The sequence below is a fragment of the Engraulis encrasicolus genome, chromosome 5, assembly GCF_034702125.1.
Source record: "Engraulis encrasicolus isolate BLACKSEA-1 chromosome 5, IST_EnEncr_1.0, whole genome shotgun sequence".
Lineage (NCBI taxonomy): Eukaryota > Metazoa > Chordata > Actinopteri > Clupeiformes > Engraulidae > Engraulis > Engraulis encrasicolus.
Window position 1 is genome coordinate 2,459,853 of NC_085861.1, and position 19,235 is coordinate 2,479,087.

Below are 19,235 nucleotides of genomic sequence, written 5' to 3' on the forward strand. Positions count from 1 at the left end.
TATACTACAGTTTCCTCAGTTATTTGGCTAATTTCATTACATTTTTTCAAACGACATTCTGTTTTGAACAATTGCTAGTTGCTTTGGCATTTGTCCATGTTATTTTGTGAATGTTATCTCTGTTTTGAGAAATGAGCCAAACCCATGAGAAACCTGTGATATATGGGCATTACTTTCTGTATATGAATTTACAGTAAAGAAAGTTACTGATAAATGTCCTTGGTAAATTATCTGTGTTGTCAAACTTCAATGGTTTCACTCACTTTTTCATTTTTATACGTAGTCGAAATCTGTTAGCTGAACATAGATAAAACACCTAACCGTTTTGACTGGCAGTGCTTACACAATGGCAAAGGGACCATTTATTTTGGGGGTACTGATGATATATGTGGGGAAGAAATTTAGTTTTTGGGGTGATATGAGCGAGTGATGAGGATCCATGTAGTTATGCTGAACCATCCAGTTTATTTTGACAGAAGGACTAAATGAATGCAAATGAGCCAAAGCAATTGAGAAGGATCTATGCCATTTTGATGGTATTGACTATTTATATGTGAGACGGTTTAGTGCTGATGCAAGAATGAGGTGTTTTGGGAGGTATATGACATTTTGCTAGTTATCTGAACTGTTGTGCAGAAGTGTAAGAATGTTTGGCCAAATGACCCAATGGTTATAGGAATGTCATCTCAGTTTCAAGAAATGAGCCAAACCAATCGAGAAAAATTGTAATTCAACCATTATCTGGTTGCAGTCATATGATACGTTCATTGATGACTTACTGTATATGAAGAAAATGTGCTGACATGTTTTCAGGACAACCATTACACTGAGAATCAACCAATTGGGATAGATCAGCAAGGTACATTCATTTGAAAATTCTACTACAGTTTTTCTCGATTGGTTTGGCTAATTTCTTGAAACCGAGATGACATTTCTATACATTTTGGGTCATTTGGCAAAACATTCTTACACTTCTGCACAACAGTTCAGATAACTAGCAAAATGTCATATACCTCCCAAAACAGCTCATTCTTGCATCAGCACTAAACCTTCTCCCACATAAATAGTCAGTACCATAAAAATTGCATATATCCTTCTCAATTGGTTTGGCGCATTTGCATTCATTTAGTCATTCTGTCAAAATAAACCGGATGGTTCAGCATAACACCATGGATCCTCATCACTTGCTCATATCACTCCAAAAACAGTTTACCCGTGTGTCGAAACTAAATTCCTTCCACAGAATGCTGTTTGAAAAAATGTCAAGAAATTAGCCAAATAACAGAGGAAACTGTAGTATACACGGTTGTAAAATTATTTTCTACAAACTAGTAAAGTTACAATACCATCTGGCCTGTTGAACACTGTCATGAATTTACTGTTTACAGTAAAGAAATTCTTAAAATATTATGTCCTTGACTGTTTTGACAATTGTGTAGACTACTTTGCATATGATGACTCACACAATGAAATCATGCTGACATGTTTTGGAGAGGGCAACCATTAGACTGAGAATTGTCTAATTCGTTTAGATAAGACAGGTGAATTTATTTGGAAAATGTGCTAAATGTATGCTCAATGTGTCAACTGTAGGGTACTTGTATATAGCCATCCACTGAGCTGTACTAAACATTTGAGACATGTACAAAGCATTTGAAATTTGATGAAAGCAATGAAAAATGCCATTCTGTTGTGGGAAATTGTAAGTTGGTTTGGAGATTCGTCCGTGTTGTTTTGAGAATGTCATCTCAGTTTTGAGAAATTAGCCAAACCAACCAAGAAAAACTGTAAATGTAAGCTGATTGTGTTAACTGTAGGATACTTGTACATAGCCATTTGCAAGGATGTACTAAATGATTGAGACATGTACAAAAGCATTTGAAATTTGATGAAAGCAATGATAAATGTCATTCTGTTGTGAGGAACTGCAAATTAGTTTTGGGATTTGTCCATGTTTTGAGAATGACATCTCAGTTTCAAGAAATGAGCCAAACTAATGGAGAAAAACTGTAACACACTGTCCGCCAAACTGTGCTATCTGTCTTTGCTGCTGATATCTTCATGCAAGTTGCTATTTACCTGTGGTGATTTTGGAGGCTGACAGCCCTTGGGAAGAAGCTGTCTGTCCCTGTTTGTCTTGGCTGTTAGCACTGTAAGGTGTGACCCCCTCACCCCTCACCCCACACTCGGCCCCTAACAGCCTCATTACCATAACAAAATGAGTGATTAGTGTATTAGGTAAAAGCTGCAGGGTCAAATGACCCCTCTCTGGTACTTCTAGGTAGGCAGAAAAATCCTGGTAGTTCTAGTGCTAGAGACCTGCAGCAGGACCCAACACAAATCTCGCGGGAGTGGGCGGTCTGGGCAAAGGCGGAGAATTCAAATAGAGTGGAGTTGTGCGGGCGGCACGGGACTCGACTCACTAGTTTCACGCCGTGTCGGCCGAGAGGACCACAGTCTACTTGCGCCTCATGTCATTCAGAATGACAATTGCCCCACGTTGCAGAAGATAGCTGGTAGGCCTACGTGTTTTCAGTTGAAGTACACCATCAAATTAACTTTAGTAGCCAAAACATATTAGTTATTTAAGCAACAAATTTAACACAAGTCATTTTGCAAACGACACCCTGATAAAGCCGGATTTATCTTGGCAAGTAGGCCTAATTGCACTGTTAAAGCTGGCATTTGGTCACCGCTTTCCAGTAGAAAAGGGGGCCGATATTGAAAAAAAAGTAGTCTATTGGCCTAGACCTGTTAGGCCTAGTTGTTAATTGAACCATTTATTTTACTCATGTCAAAATAATGCATACAAATAATGTAAACCACTGCAGAATTAGCCTATATATCGCAAATTCATTGCAATCTTGACTACACCCTTATTATAATAGCTCGCAGTGGTCAATGCTGGAGGCCGAGTTGGTCCCGTTATTGAGGCTATAAGAAGAAGTATATTGTTTATCCACATTATTTGGTAAATTGCAATGTAGGCTATCAGCATATTGCATATACCCTACCCTACCCCGATGGGTCCATGTAACGCTTTGCAGTGCTTAGATCCAATTTTTTAAATCCATTGTAAGTAGTGCCATATGTGTTCGCCAAATCGCGTGCCTTCAGGCATGTAGGCCTACTTAAATTAACACTAGCATCATATCCCGTATTGACGAAGTGTTCGTAGATATTTTGGCCTGCGTTTCAATCTGTGCTGCAAGTTCTATGGACGCGCAAGAATTGACAATAAGGTAAACGTTTTGCCATAGAGGGCGGATGGTGGCCACGTGCGTTAAGAGGCTATTTCCATCTGCCACATTGCGATAAACCGACATATTGCAGAACAGATGACGAATTTGAGACTCAGGCCAAAATAGTCTAGAGCACTTGGTCAATGTGATGCTGGTAGCCTAATTTAAATGCCTGGAGAGAAGTACCCTGTTGGAGAAACAAGTGCGCAACCAAGACGAACCACGACTGGCCATGGCTAATAGGCTATATTTTCACTCATCTAATGACATCAAACACAGTAGGTCTAAACAAACAGTGGCACATCTTATCTAATGACCCTAGCCTAGAAGTCTAGACGCCCCTAGCGACCGCAAATTGAATTTGTTCCCGGGGGCAGTCTAGCGGACCCCGGTTGTTTTGCGAGGCTGAAAGTTATCAGATGACAGGGCCAATCAAATCGCGAGGGGGGCCGGGCTACTTAGTAAACAGGAAACTTTCTAAGAAGAAGCATGGTGTCCGTCCGTGCTACGTACAGCACGAAAGTGTTCACTTAATTTAAAAAGCCTGGATGATAATACATTTCGTGTCTGACATGGATTGATGTAATAATACACCATGAACTTATCGGACACAAATAGATCACAACACATTACCATTTGATCATTCGATGTTTTAAACTAGCTCGGTAAGCTAAGTTGAGCATTTTACAGAACCAGATAGTCACACGCTATTATCAGACCACTACTGTAGGTGTAGAATGAAATTGCTGCCCCAATTTCTAATAAGACACATGCCATTAAAAACGAGACATTTGGGAGCTTTGAAAGTCTTTGAGTAGCTTACTAAATAGATGGGAATTACATAGTCTACCAAGCTAGTGGCTAGCTAACCTGTCGTCAATAACAGCCTTGTATTATATGCCTGCCCCAAATTCTAGTAAGATCCATGTCATTAAAAACGAGACATTTGGGAGCTTTGGAAGTCTGTAAGTCGCTTACTAAATAGATGGGAATGACACCTAGTCTACCGAGCTAGCGGCTAGCCAATCTGTCGTCAATTACACAGAGCTAGGTATCCGTGTATTAGTTATGGGTATACAGCTAGCTAGCTAACACCGAACATGCCATGTTGACAACAATCATAAATATAACCATTTAACAAGCCCCAAATGGCTCAACATTTCGCTGGTTGATCAAGGAGGGCCATGTGGTTGAAAACTAGGCATTTTTGAACTGTATAAGTGAAAACACGATTTATTGGGACACTTGTTTGTGGCTGTGGTCATCACACGCAGATTCCCTGATTGTCGCTCCCAACGTAGGACGCTCCCCGGTCGGCTGGGTATACAGCTAGCTAGCTAACACCGAACATGCCATGTTGACAACAATCATAAATATGACCATTTAACAAGCCCCAAATTGCTCAACATTTCGCTGGTTGATCAAGGAGGGCTGTGTGGTTGAAAACGAGGCATTTTTGAACTATGTAAGTGAAAACACGATTTATTAGGAAACTTGTTTGTGGCTGTGGTGATCACACGTATTCACTGCTACGACGCCTCGGAGTTGCCGCTTCACAAGACAGCTGTGACGTTACACAGAAGTGTGTGGGGATTGGTTGTTTGCCATCCAATTGCGTGGCGTTGAGTGCTGAAGCAACCGTTTATCCCGCCCACACTGCCGCCCAGCCCTCCTAGACCCTGGTACAGCTTTTTGCTGTACGGCGTCTAGATTTCTAGGCTATAATGACCCAACATTTGGACAATCATTTTCTAAACCCCGAGAGTTGCCTATGAAAGATAGAGTAGGCTACCCGACTCAGCAGACACATAGCCTACTCCACCCCCATAACTGGCTATGTAACCTCCCCTCAGGTATTTTCCCCTGCCGTAATTGTGTCAACTGCAACGCTATGAAAAGGCGAAACGTTCTCCCACCCTCGCACTGGCAAAGTTTCTTCAGTGAATGGAAGGATCACACGCTGATGCCGCACGTCTTCAGTTGTTTGTGTGCTGAAATGTCCCTGCGGCTGTGCTGCGTTAAACATGACAATATGAAATCACTGTACTGGGAAGTTTACCTGTTTTCTAAGTTAGGCTATCTGGAAAATTGAAGTTATGAACCCATCTTTTTCATAGGCCGATTAATTCCGAAAATGGAGCAAAGCACCAAAGCGTTAGGCTACACGGACCCGGTCGTCGCGATGATGCCAGATGTTGCCGACAGAATTTGTCACCTTTTTTTCAAGCAGAATAGGCCTACCTGCAAAATCTGAAGAATAATTGGGTTGGGCTGCCATGTGACTGCAAGTTTAGATTTTTGACGAAATCAAATTTGATTCCATTGGGTTGTCATGCATTGACATTGCCCTGTTTAAATATTTAATTAGCCTGCATTCGAAGAAAAATATAAAAAGCTGCAGTTATTTCGCTTGTGAAAATGAACGTAGCCTAAACAAAACAGAAGCGCGAAGCCTATTACAATGCACCAAGAGACCAGTATGCGGGAGAGGGAGTGGACAACACCGCAGGATTGGGTGGGCACGGTGCGCAAGCCCTGCGGTAGCAGCTGCGGTAGTAGTCTAATACTCAGCGGGAGCGGGCTGGAGAGAAATGAGAAATGAGAACCCGCCCAATGCAGTTCTCTACCGGGGACATGGCTTTCTGGGCATCGAGAATGGTGCATAGGCAGCAGAATTCCATCCTGGGTAATCCTCTCAAAGTCAGTTAAAAATTAGACATGCACAGGATTCAAGATCCGGTTCCGGATCCGGCAGGATAATAGGGTTTTTCAAACGATCCGGATCTGGCAGGATCTGAAGCAGTGGATTCGGTATCCGGCAGTTACCTAAAAATCAAGATCTGGGGCATCTCTACTTTTTACGTAGCCTAGGCCTTACAGTCAGTCTTTGACAACCCCAATCGCTGCATGGAGTGAAAGCCCTTCAGAAGCGGCCTTTGAAGGCAGTGTGGCAGTAAGCCCATGAGTCTTTAAAAATAGTTTGCGCCAACATAAATAAAAGGGCCCACGTTTCAACCCTTTCGTAGGATCCGGTATCCGGCAGTGAATCCGGTATCCGGCAGGATCCTAAAAATCAGGATCCGGTGTATCTCTAGTTAAAATGAGAGGATAGGTTGAGCAGTCAAATTTAGATATCCTCCCAAAACATCATGCATTGGTACCAAGTAAATCATGCATTGACGAGCGATCCCTCCGGGTTTTTACGTCAGTTTCGTCCACTTCTAATGCTATTAGCCATTCCCGTAATATGGCTGGTTTAGACAGTGGCAGTCGGTGAAAACGGTCGGGGTTCCAGCTTTTCATTTTACGGTCGCAGCCGGTGTAAGAACCGCGGACCATGTTTAGCCTACCTAGCCACCTGATTGAGTAGCCTGCAGCCGGGTCAGAGAGTTGCAACAGTGAGACACCTCTGAAAACACTGGCCAGTGAAAGACTGTGTGGTCCGATGACCGTCTCTGTGCCTCGGTTTGATTGACAAGACCTTTGTGATGAAGTGTGTAGCGTTTTTGAAGTTGTTTATAGCGGGGAAACATCAGAAAACAATAGACTTATATTTGGCCCCGCCGTGATGCATTGGCTGCGTTTTTCACCAAAAAGCTTAAAATTAGCTAACTCCATAACGGCGCGGCATTGCCCGGAATGGCTCATCATTAGGGGTCTTACACACCAAGGCGGTAAAGCATCGCGGAACGGCCACGTTTTTTACCGGCGTCTGTGAAAATACATGGAAACATATCTGTTCTTCCACACCAACTGGCGGTAGTAGGGCGCCAGCGGCGCGGGAGCCAGCGGCGCGGGAGCCAGCTCCGCTCCGTGCTGCATTTGAAAAATAGAACTCCAGCGGATTTTGGACAGCACCGACCGGCGATGTCCCATTCAAATGAATGGCAAAGTAGCATGTTAGCTTTTGGCTGTGGGGAGGGTTTTGAATAGGACTGGCCGCGCACGCCGACGCTGTCAGTGTGCAAGGCAGAGAAAAGCACGCCGGCCAAAACTAAGCAGAAAGACCGCGTCCGTCCTGCGACCGTTCCGTTCCGCCTTGGTATGTTTTGGCCCTTAGATACATTGTGTGGCATGGGAAAGCGATGGTGAAACTTTCATTTTACGCCGGAACTATCCTTTAATAAATAAATGGGCTAGGTGGGCGGGCAGCAGCAAAATGGGCTAGGTAGCGGGCAGCAACAAAATGGGCTAGGTAGACAGGCAGCAGCAGAAATGGACTAGGTCAGTGGTTCCCAAACTATGGTACGCGTACCCCTAGGGGTACGCAACGTCATTGCAAGGGGTACGGGAAAAGATTTGGAATTTAAAAGAAAAAAAATGCAGGAAGGAAAAAAAAATTAAATGGCAAAGAATAGTGGCAACGTAGGCCTAATACAATAAAAAGGTAATCTAGCAATCAGTCCCAGCACTTTACTGTGCATGTACAAAGTTGCAGGTGAGGGGGAAAAAACGAATAAATACGAATGTGGGAAACGCCGTGTTCTCATTGCGCGTCTGCTCGCATGGTCATAGGAGGGAAAATGTATGCCTAGTCTGGCATAACCAATAGGCCTACATTTTTTAAATGTGCTAGGCCTACATAAATATATAAATAACACTTCTGACAGTCATCTACATTGGTGACTTGTGCGCGTACAGAAGGCAACATTCTCCCTCCGAATTGAGATGCGGGAATGTCTTGTCCACAACAAAGGAGTAATTATATACCCGAAACGCGGAGCGTCGGGGATGTAATGGTTTTGCGTCCGCCGCCGCCGCGTCCGCCGCCGCCGCGTAAGGTCTTTCGTGTTAACGCGATAACTTTTGAACGGATGTTTGGATTTGTCCCAGATTTTTTGGGTGAATGCTCTAGGGCAGGTTCATGAACTGATTCGAGTTTGGAGGTCAACACTTTCAAGATGGCTGAATTCAAGATGGCCGAATTTTTGTTTGGTCCATAACTTCTGACCGGGTGGATGGATTTGTCCCAGATTTGGTGTGTGAATGCTCTAGGGTAGGTTCATGAACTGATTCGAGTTTGGAGGTCAACACTTTCAAGATGGCTGAATTCAAGATGGCCGAATTATTGTTTGGCCCATAACTACTGAACGGGTGGATGGATTTGTCCCAGATTTTGTGTGTGAATGCTCTAGGGTAGGTTCATGAACTGATTCCAGTTTGGAAGACAACACTTTCAAAATGGCGGAATTTTCATTTGGCCCATAACTTCTGACTGGGTGGATTGATTTGCCCGGTAACACCTTATTTTAATGGTTCACCATTTCAGTGAATCTACCATATTAGGTACAGTGTAATAATAACCAATGTAACAATATTTAATACCATGTAATACTAGTGTAATACCAGTGTAACAATATGCAATATCAGGTACAGTGTAATAACGAGTGTAACAGTATGCAATACCATGTAGCCTAATATAGTGTAATACCAGTGTAACAATATGCAATACCATATAATACCACTTGCGCACACACATGATGTAAGTAAAAAAAATTGGTGGTGTTACACTGGTATTACATTGTATTAAATATTGTTACACTGGTTATTACACTGTACCTAATGTGGTATATCCACTGAACCATTAAAACAGTATTACCATTTGCTCCATTTTTTGCTTCATTTTCACAATAGTCGTTTGGTTTTAAGCCTATGCACGTCATGTCACGTCTGTATGTATCATATACGTTTACGAAATGGTGGACGGGAGTGGTAGGAATGATGGGGGACTTGATGAGTCGCGTTTCGGGGATATACCTTAAGCAGTCGAAGGCGACTGCACAGGCAGTCTAGTTTCCATCCTTCATTGTGAATGCTGCGTACGTGCCTGGCCGCTATACTGGACTACAATTTCAGAACGCAGTATAATTCAAAATGGCAAACTGAGAAAAAAGGATTTAAAGTCTCCTTTCTGGCCACGCAACTGTGTTGGAGGTCAAGTGATGATGACACTTCCATATAATACTTTTTTATGGTGGAAATTTATGCAAGCAAAAAAACAACACTCTCATTACTTTTTAGCTGAAAAGTCATTATACTGTGTTCTGTTGTGGTATTACTGTCTACACCAAAATCACGGTGTCAATGGAGAAGTGCAGTATAATGCGCATTATAATGCGCGTTATACTGCGTTCTTGGCTAGCATGACGTAACCTCCTAAAACCAAAAAGCACAGTATAATCGTTTTGTATCGATTTTTTTCTGAAATGGAGTTGGACCAAAAAAAATTTAACACAAGAAAAAGAAGGTATTTTAAAACCAATTTCCGGTCTAAACCCATTGTCGACCATTTTCAAGATACTGCGTTCTGATATTGTAGGGCAGTATAGCTATAGTACTCTTTCGCGCAAATTGGGCTATGGCTGGATAAGAGCACTTGGTGACCGTGGTGAGTGACTGTGTCGTCAAATCACCTTCGTTTAACCTGGCCCGGTCAAATGGGCAAGGAACACTGAACATGAATAAAAGCAGAGCAGTCACGTTGGAAAGCTGTAGGACTAAGTTGGAAAACTACTTCTGTCTCTCCCCTTCCTTCTCTCTTCTTTGCGCGATTGACTGTATTGATTGACAGCTCAGCTGAGACCTCTGTTCTGCAGACGTGGTGTTTTATAGATAACAATCTCTTCGTCTTTTATATTCACAAGAGCACCAATATTAATATAATTTCTGAGCATTATTCAGCAAGCACCCTTCACAACAGGAAATCTGTGAAGTCCATCCTCGTTACATTGAATGCTGATCATCAGCCGTTAATATTAAAGCCGGCTGACGGCGTAGGAGGGAGAAAAAAAAAAATATTTCGAAAGCGACCCCTCCCTCTGCTTTTATTTGTGTTGCTTTTGACAAGCTTGAAAATTAAACGCAGACACAGGCAGGCTATGTGTAGCAGACGACTCACATTAACCAGGATTTCAGTCACAAGAGTTCCTGTCACGCACCCTCTTCAACTGGATGGATGAAGTGCTCCAAGGGGTACGTCATTTGAAAAAGTTTGGGAAGCACTGGACTAGGCGGCCGGGAGGCAGCTAATAGGCGCATCAACAGTGGTTAAATAGACTTGTCCGAGCGTCATTAGGATTAAGTAAACTAGACCGGGGCTAGTATGGCAAAATAAAGAAATAAATAAAAACGGTGAATGGGCTAAGTGGACAGGAAGCAGCAAAATGGGCTAGGCGGGCAGCAGCAAAATGGACTAGGCGGACAGGCAACAGCGAAATGGAGTAGGAGAGATGATTGGATAAGTAACAGCGCAGCTCAGCAAGCAATTGGCTCTCGTTTCCGGACAGGTGGGAGGGACGCCGGCAAGCGCCGTGTTCGCGTAGCCAAATGCTCTCGTTCATTCCCATGGAAGGTTTTTTGAGTGTTCCGTCTATTATACAGGCTGTCTCTGGTAGCGGGCAGCAGCAAATAGACTAGGCACACAAGCAGCATCAAAAATTGACTACGTGGACGGGCAGCAGCAAATGGGCTGATTCTTTAGGATCAGTGCCGCTCTCCAGGGCCCAAAACAGCAGCTGAATGACAAGGACTGTAGAATATGCAGTTGGCAGCACAAGGTGACAGCGAAATCACTACATCATCTATACACGTCAACATAGAGAACACAGCCAACATGGCCTGAACACCAACACGGCCTGCACCAGCCAACAATAACGAGGCCCGAATGTGCCAATAAGAACAGACCACTGACTTACAGACAGCTAAACTACACCAGCATGACACATGAATGGTATAATACAAGAAGCATTACAGTGTAGGCTACGGAGCTAGCCTAGTACTTGGTCAAATAGGCAGTCAAGGACTACTATTAATAATCCCTTATCGCGCAGTCACATCGCCGACATTGAACACGAGGAAAGATGCAGAAGTAATTGACTTTGTATGGGAGAGCAGGCGGCAGAAGCATTAAAAGCCGCAAAGCCTGTCTTAAGTCAAAAGCGTCAAAAGCCGAGGGCGTCAAAAGTTGAACTTCATCTAAAAATATGTAGCCTAATGAGCTCGGCGGTGGCAGGCATCAGCCAATGGAATGTTCACATTTTTACCTTCGCCAGAAGGTTATGTTTTGCCCGCCGTGTATTTATTTATTTATTTGTGAATATGTTTGTTTGTTTGTACTTCGTATAACTCAGTCAGAACTGAGCCGATTTTTATGAAATTTAGTGGGATGATTGGTCATGACCCAAGGAACAATCGATTAGTTTTTGGGAGTGATTGGGTCAAAGGTCAAAGGTCAAGGTCAAAATGTTTGTTTGTACTTTGTATAACTCAAACAGAACTGAGCTGATTTTTATGAAATTTAGTGGGATGATTGGTCATGACCCAAGGAACAATCGATTTGTTTTTTGGGAGTGATTGGGTCAAAGGTCAAGGTCACGAAAAGGTCAAAAAACGTAAATTGAGCCGATTTTTATGAAATTTAGTGGGATGATTGGTCATGACCCAAGGAACAATCGATTACTTTTTGGGAGTGATTGGGTCAAAGGTCAAAGGTCAAGGTCAAGGTCACGAAAAGGTCAAAAATGTAAATTGAGCCGATTTTTCTGCAATTTAGTGGGATGATTGGTCATGACCCAAGGAACAATCGATTACTTTTTGGGAATGATTGGGTCAAATGTCAGGGTCAAGGTCACGAAAAGGTCAAAAACGTACATTGAGGCGATTTTTATGAAATTTACTGGGATGATTGGTCATGACCCAAGGAACAATCGATTACTTTTTGGGAGTGATTGGGTCAAAGGTCAAGGTCACGAAAAGGTCAAAAACGTTTTTCTTTGCCAAGCACTACGGTATATGCCAGAACAACGTGTGCATGCTGAATTGAATAAGAGGTCAAGACTGGGCCAAAAATGTAATATTACGATATTCCGGTCCGATTTAAATGAAACTAACACCAAAATTTGGAGAATGTTATGCCCCACACTCTTAAGATGGCCAGAAAAAAATAAGTGGCGTAGGCGAAGGTTTGCGCTCTACCGAGTGCCCATTCTAGTTATAAACGTGAGCTTCAGTTGGTCAAACGCTTAAGGTTGAATCTTTTGCCTCGTCCAACTCCCCTGACCTGTGCTTTCCAGGCAGAAGTCAGCAGCGTTTTAGCTTTTTCAACGCCGTTGGTGTGACAGCAGCAACTCAGTGACAACTCAGAACTATGATAATTGCAATGCCCCAAAAACTAACAGATGAATAGCCAGGAAATAGCAGTTACAAGGAGCATGTCGATCTAGGCTATAGAGCTAGCAAACTTGGCCAAACAGGCCATCTAGAACTAGGCATACTACCAACAATCTACTACTAGGCCTATGACTACTACCACCACCCCCCCCCCCCCCCCCCCCCCCCCCGCCTCCCAAACCGAGATGATTGGTGCCTACGAAAAGCAAGTAGGCTAGGCCTACATAGTGTAGTCTACCATTGAAAATGCTGGGCCCGTCATTGCAGCCTATGCCCGACAACTGTCTGCAAGAGAATGTGCGTGGCAAAAATCCAGTTGAAATGGTCGCAGGGGGTGCAAGGGAAATGCGTTGAACACCAAGAATATCAAAAACAAGACAGATAAGCAGCAGTCACCAGCATATAAACAGCTAGAGTCACAGAATAAAAAGAATGCAAAAAAATTAATAACCACAGGTCCCGAAAGCACGGTTTCCAGCAACAATCAATTCACGTCAGCCCGATTAAAGATACACCTGTGGTTTTGTTACAACGTGTCAGGTGACCGGCGAGGACGGTGGAGCAGACATATTACTGTAATTAAAAATTCACATCGTGTGACGCCTCCCTTACGTGACATGTGACAAGGGAAGCATAGGCTATTAAGTCCAACCATTTCAGAGCACGAGGCACAAACGCACAGGCTCGCCAGATTTCTATAGGCTACACTGTACTGTCATGCGACTCAAAGCGCAAAATAGACATGGCCTACTCCATGCGACAACCTTCACGTGAATGTTAAATGAATATGGATTTATCATCCCACGGCAAAGGTCAATTAAGCACCTACACCAAACGCCTGCAGACGGCAAATGCGACAAGTTAACCATCAAATCTTCAACCTCCGCTGAGAACTATGAATTCATATTGTAAGCAACTGAAACGTGTGGTGAAAAAGCAGCAAGCCAAAATACGTTTTAACATCAAGGTGGACAATGACAAGAAACCAAAAGCGATTCAAAAACGGTGTGCGAGGTATTTAAACACTGATTCTTGAGAAAGTGGCTAAACAGGTTGTAATCTTGAAAGAAACATTACATTACATCTTGAAAGATTACAAAATAATATGATATATCGTCGTAGACAAGGGTCTTGGCTTTTCAGAAATGCACAAGGTCAATCTCCCCATTTTGATTTTTTTTTCAGAAATCAGGTTTTTCTCCGATCATACCTTGTTTTTTGTCAACACCGTCAGACACAATTAAAAGCAATAAAAAGTGTATTGATTTGGTTGCATATGTATCTTGAGTTGACGCCGCTGACGCTCGACTACCGCTGGTTGGTGTGTAAGGACAAATATGTTTCAATGTATTTTCACCGACGACGGTAAAAAAACGCGGCCATTCCGCGACACTTTACCGCCCTGGTGTGGAAGACCCCTAAAGGGGCGTAAGGCATATTTAGGAGTAAAGTACCCGGATGGCCGTTCATGAGTATGGCCTGCTAGAACTGACGTTAGTACTTTAATTTTTGCACTCTGGTGAATTTCACATTTCTGAGTAGTTTAGAAGTACAGACTAGGGACGGGAAGATTCACCGATACGTATCGGAAAATCGATACGACCTGTACGGTACGGTTGCATCGATTTGCAAACGTCTGCATCGGTAAGAAACGCAAATAAAATCGAGATACATCGTACCTTGACTGTCCGCATCGGTACAAATCGGAAAATATCTCTTAAAACTTTTTAGAAACTGTCAATTTCAGGATTTGTTCTCGTGCGCAACGCACATCATCTTGCTCTGATTCAGACCGCCTTTCCATCTCTATTGCGAGGAGGCGTGACCAAGCAATCAGTATTTTCCTTTGAGTCAAAGCGGCGGGTTACCAGCAATGTGGAGCACATTTTGTTGTTACATACAGCGAGTTTTCTGATCATCCGGTGACTTTTTAAATGAAAGTTTCTAGCGACCATCTTCTGCGAGTCTGGAAGACGTGTGGAGAGAGTACTCGCTTCACTATTTGAGATGATAGGGTAGTCTACCGTGCGGCACAAACAACAAGAGAAAGTTGTCTGCCAACATGCTGCAGTTTCCGAATGACAGCAGCATAAGCATAGTCAGCGCACGAGATACAAAAAAACATAACCGTGTTGGGAAACGTTACAGAGCCTGTGCATTCGTGTTAAGTCCATTGTTCATGCAGTAAAAAAGAAGTGAAGTCGCTAAGTTGGCATCATTGCTTAGGAGCCTGTTATATTTAGCTCTCGTGCTGGACACACACAGTCTGATTTGCTGCTCGTGTAGATTGTCTATGAAGTTTAAAAAGTCCCGTTGAAAAGTAGGCTACACTATTCCAACACCTCAGTCCAGTACGCACGTTATTTCCCCCTCCTGATATTAACCCCATTCCCAACATCTACTTAGTAAATTGTTCTAATTTGGATCAATTGTGGTTGATAAGTTGTTCAGAGCTTACCTGTAAATGTAGTTAGCCTATAACATGTCCAGGTCAATATTCCAACATGATCAGAAGCTCTGTGGTTTTCTCATTTTTATTTAAAAAAGAGATATAGCCTACTGTAATTGGCATGGTATTCATTGTATTGTGTATTTTTTTTCATTTTCTCTGCTCAAAGCAATGTGCCCAAGCCAAAATGAGTTCTCACTGCTCTCTGTATGTTTTCCAGTATAGGCTATTTCAAAAGTAATATGCACAGCCAGGGCCGCTGCTAAGGTTTTGTGGGCCTAGGCATAACTGGTTAGGAGGCCCCCTCATAAGTAAATACTACTACTGCTACTAATAATAATGCTAATTACTGTATTCACAATTACAGTTTGTCTGAAAAATGATGGCCCTTTTGATAACTAACAAAAATGTTTTCAAATGTAATGAAATTTTCCATGATGTTTTTAGTCAGTCTCAATTTAGGAGGTCACAATTTTGGGGGCAAAGTGGTTGAGGTTCTAAAAGCGCTCTGTTTACTCTGCTTATGCCTAACGGCAGCCTTGTGCACAGCCTTTAATATCAATTTGATATTTTAATCTGTTCTGTATCGCATCGTATCGTACCGAATCGCACTGCATCGCATGGCATTATAATTGTATCGCGCCATATCGAACTGCATCGCAGTAGGTAGGAGAATCGTATCGTATCTTACCACTGGTAATTTCATGAATCGTGAATGTATCGTATCGTTGCCATGTGTATCGAGATGCATATCGTATCGCTTTGATGATGAAGATTCCCATCCCTAGTACAAACCCCAACTCCGGTGAAGTTGGGACGTTTGGTAAACAGTGAATAAAATCAAAATGCTATCAACCCACCAACTTATTTGAGACGTGTTGGATTTATCAAATTAGAAATGAGTACATATGTCCCCCAAAACAATATTTTTTCTCGGTTTTAACACTTAATATGTTGTCTTTTCACTATTCTCCATCTAATGAATAGATTGGATGTTTTGAAAATGATAGCATTTTGATTTTATTCACTGTTTACCAAACGTCCCAACTTCACCGGAGTTGGGGTTTGTACATTTGATGATATTTTGTTTGCTCCCATAGACTTGCATCGGTACGCTTAATTTAGCTTTACTGTTAAACTAGGCAATGCAAACACAAAGACGAAAACTCATATGTATTCTCATATTTGAATGGGACTTAACCAGAGGCGATTCCTTTATACATAATGAGTACTCCCTTGTACTCATGAGTACAAGGGAGGCGGAGCCTCCTGTACGAAACCACGGTGAACAGTGTTATTTTTGAGTAATGCTTTAGCCAACTTCATAACATTGCTATTTCATATCCGGCTCCATAGATATACATGTGCTCAACTTCATAAAACCAGGCAGTAATACGATTCTGCGGTTCATCTAACGTCTGCTTGAAGTTTTCCCCCTCATGACAATGGTAGTGAGTGGAGTCTCACTGGACTTCAATGGCATGTGTGAATATGTGCTTAGTCGATGGCAAAATGCTAAACGCTCATTGCTTATTGTCCAGATATTTTTTTGATTTGGAGGACTGAGCCTCGGTGGGAATGAAGGGAGAGCGTGAGAGCGATCGAGACAGGAGACTGAAGCTCCGACTTGTGATTGGGTGAACCCTGAAAAAAAAAATCTGCGTCAATAGTTGACATGCGGATATGTTATTAATTTGACTGAGAAGTCTCGTCGTGGTAAACAGTGAGGAAGCTATTCATTGCGGTATATTCCAGTTTTGTGTATAAACGTAGTCTTGTAAACATAGTGTTGCGAATAAAGTCTTAATAGTGGCACGCCCGTATTCTTTTTAATCTCCCAATTCCAAAATTTGAGGTTGCCTACTTTTCAAGGGGGCTAGGTTGCAAGAAAGCTAGAGAGCTATGCAAAATGCCAAGCATTGTGGACTAAATCCTGGCGAATTCCAGACGTCCTTATGAGGAGAAAATGAATATCAAGGAGCAGAGCAGAGCAATGCCTAATATTGACTTGGTGAAAAAGGTAGGGAAGAACAACCATTTCTTTTGAGCTTTCGTGGTATTAGTGTCTGATCAACTGGTTAACCGCAAAGTCCCGTGAGTGACGAGTCCTTGCCTACATGGCAATGTTAAATAATTAAAGATTTGGCACCCCTTAGTGGTAAACTGTGCAGTGTGCACCCAGTAATGAACAAAGACAACAAAGACAAACTCAAATCACATCATCATTACATTTTTTAAAGCATTTCCATATGAATATAAGAGGGGTACTGATTAATTGAATTAGATAATGTGATAGTAGCACCAGCTCTCTGTTAGAATCCCACAGGTCAGTTCCCATATTTATTCCAGAACAGACTGCATGCAAGATTTCTCACAAAGAGCTACACTCAGATAATTAAGAACAATATGTGTAGTAAAATAACACCAGCTTTCCGACAAATTTGTTTCAACAAGAGTCCTTTAGTATGTGGGTCCATTTGTTGATCGAAACCAATGTAAGATGTGTGTAAACCCCCCCCCCCCACCCCTTTTTTTTGCGCTCTGGACATATTGTAATTGACCAGCCTCCCCTGTTTGACAGACTGCCAGCTGCCACTGGACTTAACTACATGATAAGAGTAGTTAGAAATGTGTGTTACCACTAGTTGCCTCTAGATAGAAGTAGTGATTGAGATTTAGTTAAGTACTGTGTGTTCGAAGGTAATTCACATTAGGCACGTTCAGGAGACAATTCATGCGTTTTTTTGTTGATGGATCCTCACCTTTTCAGACCGCAGTTTTAGGTCTCAAGAATGAAGATAAGTAACTAGTTTCAGTCTATAAGCATTTATTGAGCCTTTTTGAAGAAGTTTTTCACAAGCACACTTTGACACGGTGAGGTTGAAAATAAATTACAAATATTTCACCTTTTAGTTCCATTGTACCATTTGACATTATCAGGGCCAACCGGTTTTACATTTTCTGTTAAAATGCTATTTCAAGTTAGTCTGGCAAGCCAGCCTAAATGTGAGATTAAATATGAATATTTAATCTGGCCCCGATCAATGAGACATCAGAAGATTGTTGATGGGAACAACCCGTTGTTTCTCAAACCATGTCTGTGCCTATTGACCAACGCTTTGTCATCATTCCGTCAAAACTCTGTCTGCTTTGCATGCAAAGATTCAAAACAGATGACCTGCGTTGTGATTGGTCCGTCAGTTTCAGGGCCTGTGGCATTGTCCGAGGCTCGACCCACTCGCAGGCAAAAATAATTTTGTCGCTAATGGGTGGGGCTAGTTTACTACGCAAATTTGAGGTTGCATGAAACGCACAGAAATCCAAAATGTAAATTTCTGCAAACCGGAAGAAAGTTTTTATAGTAACATATTGAAACATTTTATAATTCCTCATTGTGCTGACTTGTATTCGTCACTGATATTTGTAGGTAGAGCTACAAATACACACACACACACAGATACAATCATACCTGTGTTGGACTCTGTGACGTGCGCTGTGTCAGCGGGCTCTTGTGTCCTGTAGTAGTCAATTCCCTGCCTCAGCACTGCTTCCCAAACGGTGTGCTTCTCCACAGTCTTGATCTCCATCTTGAAGTCCGGCAGTGAGTTCCCTAGATACACCTCGAAGAAGGTTGGAGGATTTCTGTACGAAAGGGTTACCTCTGAGGGCGTGACCTCAAGGGAATCTGAGGAGGTGTGCAGCTGGACTGTGGAGCCAACCAAGATGGCATGGTCGGGGGAAGGCTTGATGATGCCCCTGCCCCTCCACCTCTCCTTTACCTTCTGCCTGGCTGAGGAAGGCAAGGGCAGGAGGAAGGTGTGCAGGACCAGTGGTCGGGGACAGTGCTCGTAGATCAGAACCTCGCAGTGGCTCTTCACCGGGAAGCCCAACTTCACAGCCAACTGCCAAAGAGAGAAGTGCGGCGCCAAGAGCCTGCAGTGAAAGCGACTCAACTTGCAAGTCTCCAGGGAAACGCCGCTGTCGTTGCCATGCAGGGCCCTGACTGCATCACCTAGCACAGCCGGGTCAGAACCACCGAGGCAGAGGGCGTGGGGCAGGTGCACCTCCTCCAGCTCTCCTGACAGGAGCTTGAGTTCCATCAGAGGACCTGCAGGTTGGTACCGTAACATCTTCATCTGGGCCCAGAAGAGCTCCTCCTTGCTGATGAGGTACTGCAGGGTGACTGGAACAGCACACGACCAGCGAAGACCAGACTCTGAGCACTCATAGCTCCCTGCAGCAGAACTTACAGTATACTGACACCCTCCATTTTCCAATGAGATGAAGGGCTGTAACACACACCAGTCGCCAGGTTCCTGGATGTGGGCACAGGTTTGACAGCTTCGCCTATTTGCGCACACACACACACACACACA

The 19,235-nt window shown here is 43.0% G+C and overlaps 1 protein-coding gene across 1 annotated transcript in view; it reads right to left on the reverse strand.

Moving 5' to 3' along the window:
- The window catches only part of LOC134448748 (nuclear GTPase SLIP-GC-like), a gene marked incomplete at its 5' end in the record, with an annotated part of 108,180 nt that overhangs the window by 22,910 nt on the left and 66,035 nt on the right, over positions 1–19,235 (reverse strand). Inside the window, one exon of the mRNA XM_063198403.1 lies at positions 18,329–19,206. Within this exon, the coding sequence (XP_063054473.1) occupies positions 18,329–19,206 (878 nt within the window). The remainder of the gene's footprint in view (positions 1–18,328; positions 19,207–19,235) is intronic.